General features: G+C 38.8%; 1 protein-coding gene across 1 annotated transcript; it reads left to right on the forward strand.

Moving 5' to 3' along the window:
- The first annotated feature begins 5,778 nt into the window (after positions 1-5,778).
- Positions 5,779-8,988, forward strand: LOC148415005 (calcium-activated potassium channel subunit beta-3-like). Its single transcript, XM_088429559.1, has 3 exons — positions 5,779-6,005; positions 6,312-6,486; positions 7,263-8,988. The coding sequence occupies exons 1-3, from the start codon at positions 5,779-5,781 to the stop codon at positions 7,629-7,631; spliced, it is 771 nt and encodes a 256-aa protein (XP_088285685.1). The 3' UTR covers positions 7,632-8,988.
- Positions 8,989-9,252: the final 264 nt, after the last annotated feature.

A 9,252-nucleotide genomic window follows, 5' to 3' on the forward strand; every position in this document is an offset into this window, starting at 1 on the left:
AAAGTCATGGAAAATCTTACTGAAAGTCCTGGGAGCAGAATTTCACCCATCCATCCATTTTCTATAGCCACTTATCCTCAGTAAGGCTGCAAGCTTGTTGGTACCTCTCCTAGCTGTCTTTGGGCAGTAGGCAGAAGACACCTTGAACTGATTGCCAGGCAATTGCAGCGCACACAGGGATGAACATTCATCCATGCTCCCAATCACACCCAAGGACAATTTTGAGTGTGCAATACACCTCCCATGTTTTTGGAGACGCCGGCATGGGGAGAACATGCAAGTTCCACACGCCTCTGAACTGTGAGGCAGCTGTGTTAACTATTCCGACACCGTGCCGCCCACTTGAAAAATCCAAAATATGAAAAAATACTGGGGACAAAAAGAAAAGAATCCACAAATGATTGTAGATTTATGTTGTAATATCATGAATCATCACCAAATGGTAGACACTGTCTTAGACTGCTCTAGATTACAATGTGAGGTGGCCTAATCAATTTCTGTTGAGTTCGAATAATATACAGGACAGAGTAATTAAATGATATAAAAATTTTGAGTGAATGGTCAAAATACTCCACAAGGGTTAAAATAGCCTTTTTTGTCATGAATCTGATTAGGAAGTGCTTTATCCCATGAGAGCCCCTCCAGTAGCACCGAGTGAAAAATTGTGGCCCCCTTCTAGCATTTGAGTAGCCGATCCCTGATCTAATGAGCTCAAATACAAGTGCTGCATCCAAAAATCAACAAATATTGATCCGTTTTGAATAACACTCTCAGAGAAGTATTACAGTATCCATCCATCTATTTTCTACGGGGTGTATTGTCATTAGAGGAACAGATTAATGCTATTTGCATTCTTTTCCATACGGAAATATGATTTAGGGTTACAGACATGGTCAAGAAATGGACTACATTCATATCTAAGGTCACCATTGTATTTATGTTGAGCTGAAGTTGAATTGAAGTAACTGACACACAGATAGCTCCGTCGTATTAAAGTATACCGCAAAGCTGGCGTAATCAGGATGGAAACAAGCCGTGACATTTGTCTCACGCTCCCAGGCCCACTGAGAGGCCATTAAGCATCCTACCTGGCTTACCTGCACTGGTTTCTATAGGAACAGACAGGAGGGCGGAGGGTGTTTTCGCTCTCACCTTTGAGCCGGGGTAAACAAGCGGGCTGCTCCCTCAGCGGCCGGCTCTCGTCCATTCGGTTTTGTCACCGCGGGCTCAGCCGAGGATAAGCCATGTTCCGTTGTTGACACAGAGATATTTGACTTTCAGATAGATAGGGAGAAGCTTGTTAGAAGGATTTCTGGGCCCGGTGGTGACTGAGGACAGAGTTAGTATGTTCTTGAACACGGCCTCTCCCCGGAGATCATTCAGCATCCCAATTAACATCAACCTGCAGGGTGCTCGCAGGCGGCACGCACGGTAGGAGGACCATCGACCTGGTCGGGCAGACTCTTTGGAGATCATTAGAAACGTTGCTCGAGTCTGACTTGGCTTCTCATTAAGATTCTGGGAGGGGAGTTTTGGGGCAAAGGGGCTCTGCAAAAACTGCCCTTTCAAAAAGGAAAAGTGATGAAATGTTCCTTTTTTTTTAATTGCTTGATTTGAACAAAATGATCTGCCACCGCAACAATCTGCTTCAATGCCGTTGATTCATGTAACTTCTGAGTGTATTCTTCCATTTTCATATGCTCAGTGATGTAAGAATGTTTATTTACTCAAAGGCAGATGAGGTGAGCGTTTAAGTACATTTTGAGGCATTCTTAATTCACCATCATGATCCACATCGAACATACATTTACACACGTACGTTAAAAAGAGTGCCACCCAAAGTTTAGAAACACCTTCTAATCCAGTACTTACCTAACTCTCCTGTTCGAAGCCACAGCTACTCAGTGTTCACAAATCAGAATTTCATTCACATTGCCACAAGCGACTGTTTGTGATTCATCGCTTACTATAAGCCGCACCAGCATATAAACTGCAGCAGCAGAAATTGAGCCAAAAAAAAGTAATTTGTGTCATGAATAATGGATGCTGAATGATGGTAAATGGAAGTTCTTTTGTTTGTTTGTTTTTGTTTTTATTTATTTTTAAATCGCCTGCTTACATCAACATCCTATTTTCAACAGAGTGAACATACCTGCATATTTAGCACCAACATATGATAGAAAATGGATGGATATTTTAGACATAACAGCAACAGAGTAGTGCAACATTAAATAGCATTTATTATTATTATTTATTAATGTATACATGACAAACGTTTATACAAGATTATTATTGCTATAATAGTTTTAATACTATACTATAAATCTTTTCAGTTCAGTTTGATAGATGGTGGAATATCTCCTGGTGGCACAAAAACAAAACAAAAAAAAACAAAAAAAAAAAAAACTGCAGCTCGGCTGCAATGATCTGTAAGCCGCAGGGCTCAAATGATGAAAAAACGGTGCAGCTTATCGTCCAAAAAATACAGTAATAGATAAAATGAATATTTCTGGGTGAAAAAGATGTATTTTGTGTGCATATTGTACATATTTTGTGACCGAAAATAATATTTCATGCACTTATTATAATTATTTTGTGTGGCTAAATATGAATTTAGTGGACTTGTTTCATTGTCACAAATTGGAATTTGTGCACACATTGTACATATTTTGTTGCCACAAATTATTTTTTTGTGTACAAATTATACATTTTTGGGGCCAGAAACGCTACTTCATACACTTATCATAGTTAATTTGGAATGAGTGTAATGGACCTATTTCATAGCCGCAAATTGTAATTTGTGCACACAATATACATTTTTGTTACCATAAATGACTGTTGTGCATATGACACCTATTTTGTCCCCACAAATTGTCATTTTGTGTCCATAGCATGCATATCTGTTTTATGGCCACACGTTTGTTTCATCAGTACAAATTCGTATTTTCTGAGCAATTTATACCAATTTCATGGACATCATTTGCTATTTTGAATGCGCATGCTACCCTCCTTGTAGCCACAAACGTCTATTTTAACATATTAGCGTATTGCAGCCCTCATTTAGTTATTTTTTGGTGACTGCACAATTCTCAAATGAGTCAGGTAAAACAGTAAACGATGTCACCGATTAAAACCTCAAACCTCTACCAGGCGCATATTATCGCCAGCAGGTTGTGGCCTTCCACAAATGTGGCTGTTCATCATATTTTATAGGCTATGATGACACGTTAGCGCATTACCAAAAATGCCTTTTCATGGCTTGACTCCTAAGAGCTTTTGCTGCTTTGATTTTGTCGCTCATATCATTTTAAGTGTGACATTAAATATTTACAGTGCCCCTTCAAAGTCAGTCTTGTCAATGAAACATTTCATGTTGCTGTGATTCCAGAGCTTGAGAAAGCACATAAGTCCTTTGAAGAAAGGTAACTGGGCACAATTTATGTTATGCCTGTGCACAACAACAAAGTGCCCTCATAAATAGACATATATGGAGAGAGATATTTTCATGAATTATGGATAAAACACAGTGGTCTCGTGGTCCCACAGAGAGCATTTACACCGGTAGCATGGTAAAATATGTTTTCATAACTTCTCACTTGACATAATTCGCTTTCTTAACCCAAAATTGTCCAAAGCTATGTAATGAATGGTGAGCATGCATTTTGTAATGCTACTGAAACTGGGTCGGAGGCCATCAAGGGACCTAGACCAGTGGTTCTCAACCTTTTTTTCCAGTGGTTCTCAACCTTTTTTTGGTAATGAACCCCCTGTGAACTACCTTTCCAGCCAAGTGCTCCTTAACCAGTGCAATGTGTTTTCAAAAAATGAATAAATGAAAGACTTAAAACATGCCATCAGTGTCTGATTGATTGTAGACCCTTTCAAACTTCATTTGTATTGGTCCACAAAAAAAAATGATAATCAAACTAAAAGGTCCTATTTTGGATCATGGAAGAAATCTGTGATCAAAAAGAAATGACTTAATTATTAACACATATTTTTTCCACAAATAATCAATATAAAGTGTCTAAAATATATTTGTCCACAGAAAAATATTAAACATAATGCGTCCTGTTTTGGGGTTGCAGTAGAGATCTGTTCACAAAAATAAATCATTAGCTTAATTATGAATAAACACTTGTCTACGAAAAACATTCAACATAACATGTCAGACATGTTCTCATAAAGAAATAACTATAAATAAATATTTGCTTACAGAAAAAATATTAAACATAAAGCATCCTGTTTTAGGATTACAGTAGGGATCTCATTCAAACCATAAATTAATTATGAAGAAATATTTGTTCCCAAAACAGAATCAACATAAAGTGTAAGACCTGTTCTCAAAAAGAAATAGTTATGAATAAATATTTGTCCACAGAAAAATATTCATTTTAAAGGGACAGTGTGTAAGATTTAGACCGTTTTTCATTACGGAGAGCAGGAGGTGCTGCAGAGGCTGCATTTACTATTGTCTGTAGCTATAATAGACATGGCTGTCGCCGGAGAAGTACCACCCCCCATGTACAATAATTTCATGGTAACTAGACCTTTGATTATATTTAAAACATACTGTTGGTCATTAAGAACACATTCATTTGCAAGTCTTTGAAATTCAAAATCATTTAATTTATTCCTTTTTAATGAAAAATGGTCTAAATCTTACACACTGGCCCTTTAAAGCATCCTGTTTTGGGATCGTAGTAGAGATGTGTTCGCAAAGATAAATCATTAACTTAACAGGTAACGAGAGATGACACATGACAAGTTGGGTCGAACCAATAATGTAATTGAATAACCTACTGAATATAAAAAAAATTCTATGAGCTTATATTTTACCGAAACATTTAATCACTTCAATAATTATTTTGAAATGATTCTTGCATGCTTGTTTGTTTAGTTTCTTTAAAATCTTGAGTACCCCCTGAAGTTCTTTTAAGTACCCCCATTTGAGAACCACTGGCCTAAACCATGACCTTGTTTGTTGCTCAATGTGTAGTATATTTACCACATAAGAAATGATATCAAATACATACAAGTACAAATGAGCCATTTCTCAAAAACCATATTAGCAAGTTTTGGTTCAGTAATTTATGATATTAGTAACATAAAACCAATAATAATGGGAAAAAGTGTTTTCAATTTCTTTCAAGCTTCTTTCCCTCATCCATTACTGAAAGGTTCAACACAAGTAAAACGTTCTCACATACACACACGGATGCCATCGCACACAATTAATTCTCCACAGCTGCTACTTAAATGTATAATCACACGTATAATTGCCCTTACATTCTGCTTTACCACACATGAGTGAAAGATTCTCACTGCTCATATAGTTTGCACAACTGAAACATTCTCACACACAACAGAAACTCTCTTACACGTAACATTCTCAACACACACACACTTTGAAAACACTCACATGCAAGTAAAACACTAATAAACACTACTGAAATGCTCTCACAAACAAGAAAAATGCTCTCTGAAACATTACTCTCACTCATCCTCTCACAGAATGAGCATCACATAAACTACCAAAATTCTCTCACACACAAGCTGATGATTTCCTACACACTCTCCTGAAATGATCTTACACACAAGTGAAATGCTGTCGCATCCTAATTAAACACTCACACATGTTAAACGCTCACCCAAAATAAAATCACTGCCACATACACTCCTAAAACAATGCGACCTGCTCGTGTGAAATAATCTGGACGATTCTGAATTGTGTCCTGCAGCCCTGAGAGTTCACCGGATACTCATTTGAATGTATTCATGTGCGTGTGCGAGAGACACAGGGAGCTCTTCCAAAGGGTGCCACCCCAAGATAAAGAGACAAGCGGAATTGTAGAAGATCAAGAGGAGCAACGAATTCGAACCCAGAAGTCAGTGGCGAGCATCGGGGAAGAGCGAGCCATGTTGTTGGGTTTCAGCATGATGGCTTTTTCCGTGCTCATGTTCTTCGTGGTTGGAATCACAACGGTCAAACCTCATGTTAACAGGTACACTCAAACTGCATTAGAGCAGGCTAAAGTACTCACATTAAGACTAAGACTCTAAATCGTGGACCTGTCTCTTGGGTATAAGGCAAGAAAATGTTTTTTTTTTTTTTTTAAAGTATTTGCCACAGAAGACAGCAGCCCACCAGGTATCTGTCCTGTTTGGCAAATGGCCATTCCAGCCCTGTCTAGTAGTAATCCATAAGAAACAACTGGTATCAGTGCGTATGTGTGCGTGTGTGTATGTGTAAGAGCACAAAAGCCCTCTTGTGGCTTTTCCTGAACTCACTCCGCCTTCTTGTGTTGCAGTAAGTGGGAGGAAGAGGACAGCTGTGTGCTGCTGCACACTGAAATACTGGACGAGTGGGTGGACTGCAGAGGCGTCAGCAGCATGCCATGCCTGGCGGTCACCGTCAATCTCACACACTCCAATCAAATAGCCTTTCTGCATTTTGACGAGGAGTCAGTGCTGCTTACACCCAAGGTAAGGATGAATGAAAGTTCAGTCATGGTGGACCCTGTCATATCTGTCTATGTGTGCTGCGTTTGAACAATTTAGTACCAAAAGAAAAACATTAAAAAAAAGAAGTTGAGCCTCAATTGAAATACATTCAATATTCATCCAGACAGTCCACCTGGAAAGCTATAGGAAAGCTCAAAGGCGGAGTTGCCTGGAGGAACATTGGGCTTTCGAGAGGGGGTTGGGTGTGTGCAAGTGTGATCCCCTTGTATACATCACGTTGTCAGCGAAACTATGTCAAAATGACAAAGTGACCGACCGACGTCAGACCTCTCAGATCTCTCCTCATCCAATGAGAGGCCAAATTGGGTTATCCCAGTGTTTAACCTGAGGACGGTGCCACAAAGACAGTTTTTGCTCTCAAAAACCTACACTCAAATTTCAAAAAAATGATCAGGACATGTAATCGGCATTACCCATTTACACAGTTAATCAAACGAAAAATACAAATAAAAGTTAATTAGGGGTTGAGTAGCCTTTTAAGGGAGACAAGTGTTTTATTTCTTCCTTTTACTTAATAATAATAAACCTAATAGAATAACAGGATAACATCAATTTATTAAAGCAAATATGAAATTAAATGAAAAATCTCATGTTTATCAAAGGCACCCTCAAAATGCTCTTAACACTTCCAGTCCTGTCAGAAATAAAGAAATAAATGAAAGAAAACAGAATGTTATCCGATGATTGCAAAAAGCATGTTTTCATTGTAGTAAGCTTTTTTTTTTTTTTTCGGGCAGTGTTTCTATGTCCCCAAATGTAAGATGGGCCAAACAGAACTTGAAAGTGAAACACTGAAGGTGAAGATCAACTTGGACTCTCAGCCTGGAGGCGCCTTCTCGTGCCTCACGGACCTCGCCAGGCACCCCGGGGATGTCATCTTGAGCAGAAAGTACACTCTGAGGAGGACCCTCTACGCACTACTGTGGCCGAGCCTGATGCTGGCAGGCGGGGCCCTGCTGGTGGGCCTGGTGAAAGTGACACAGTATCTTGCTCATCTGTCAGCCCAGATATGCAGCGCGACGGCGGGGGGGCGGGTGACTTCTGGGTACGCTCAGGGGAAATGCTACAAACTCATCCAGAGGTCAGCTGTGTCCTCGCCTATGTGACTGCGATGTTGATGTTGTCAAGAAAATAAGCAGCGTGCCGAAGTTGGCATCCCGTGACCTCTTTAATGACATCCAAGCAGTGGTGGAGAACTGCGGTCTTCGACTGAGATGCATTTAGCTTCACTCTGCCACAGTGGTGGGAAGGAACAAACCACTCATACTTTATAGTAGAAAAATAGTTGAAGGATTTGTTTCAAAATAAATAATGCATTCTTGAAGATAATTGCTGAAGGCGCACAAAGACTGAGAATTGAATTGTGGAGAAATAATGTTAACCCTTGGGGGAAATTCTGACCCAACTCGGGCTTTTAGATGTTTTTAGTGTGTGATATATTAAAGGAAAAACAAACAAACAAAAAACAGTAGGAGGCTAAAATATTGCCTAGCTTGCCAAAACATGTGGACTTTCAATATGCTGTGCTTCTATATGCTTGCAAACGGGATGTCCAGAGGTACACCTTATAGGTGTCAAATTTAGCCCATGTCAGGTTCATATACTACCATTAAAAATGGGAAATATTGTTAATCTTGGACATATTTAAAATCTGATGTTTTACCATGCATTTCCCCCAATTTTTGCATGAATCCTTTCAACTGCAACCCGTGAACAGGGTGCAATAGTAATATTGGTGTTGAGACCCCAAAACGACCGGGGGGCACGAGACAACCTATGACATTTGCGAGCCTTTCAATGACTTACTCCCATAATGCAATCCCTGGACACACAGGGGTTGAATTGGTTTCACCAATTTAATTATCCTGATTTTAAGAGCTTGGTCAAAATGGCACCCAGTAGCATAATTGGACATCCAGATTGAGTCAACCACAGCTTACTTTGACTTTATAGGGACTTTAAGTTGATTTTATTAGTGGTTGTACTGTGTTTGGATTTTGTTTGTATTTTCTGATGAGTTTTCACTTTTACTTTATATTTGAAAGCATATCCTACTTTCTTCTCTTTATATTGTTAAAATGGGCTTATGTTTTTCAACCTCAACAATTGACATCATGATGTCAAAATCACATGAAAAGGGCTCGGGTTTTGGAGATCTTATAAGACAGAAAAATGGGCAGCAGCAAACAGGAGACATCTGAACCAATGACCAATTGCTACTGTGGTATAAAATTTGTAAGACTTTACCGATAGCTTTTAGTTAAGGCTTTTTTCTGTCATCTACAAAAAAATGAGCTCTAAGATTATGTAATGTTTCTGGTGTCTGCCTTAAAATTCCAAACTTCAGAGACTCCAAATATCTCCATCAAATCTAAGTTGTTTTTTTCCAGTTATTATTAGCTAATTTTGCAGTTTTGTTGTTTTGCTTTGTTCTTCCAGGACCAGTTGTCAGCTCGGTCCTCATTATGCTGTCAGAATTTAGCTTAGAGCGCAGCTGTCTGCTGTGATTCCTTTACCATCTAGATTAATAAAAGGAGGAAACTATTTTGTATGCTGAGAATTTTTCCCCCGCTGTGCCAAGTTATTAAAAATGTGAATTGTACATAATTGACAGTAAACATCCACTTTTAATATTTATACTTTCATAGTTAGTGCTTATTTATTATTCTTACAGACAGATCAGCATGACAGCTTCAGCCATCTCAATCATTAAAGAACTTTCAAGTT

The sequence above is a fragment of the Hippichthys cyanospilos genome, chromosome 12 (assembly GCF_059441005.1).
Source record: "Hippichthys cyanospilos isolate Australia breed blue-spotted pipefish chromosome 12, RoL_Hcya_1.0, whole genome shotgun sequence".
Classification (NCBI taxonomy): domain Eukaryota; kingdom Metazoa; phylum Chordata; class Actinopteri; order Syngnathiformes; family Syngnathidae; genus Hippichthys; species Hippichthys cyanospilos.

Coding starts and splice junctions, on each gene's coding strand:
- LOC148415005 (XM_088429559.1), top strand. CDS start 5,779: ATGTGCGTGTGCGAGAGACACAGGGAGCTCTTCCAAAGGGTGCCACCC. Junction 6,006..6,311: donor GTCAAACCTCATGTTAACAG/GTACACTCAAAC, acceptor CTTGTGTTGCAG/TAAGTGGGAGGAAGAGGACA. Junction 6,487..7,262: donor CAGTGCTGCTTACACCCAAG/GTAAGGATGAAT, acceptor TTTTTCGGGCAG/TGTTTCTATGTCCCCAAATG.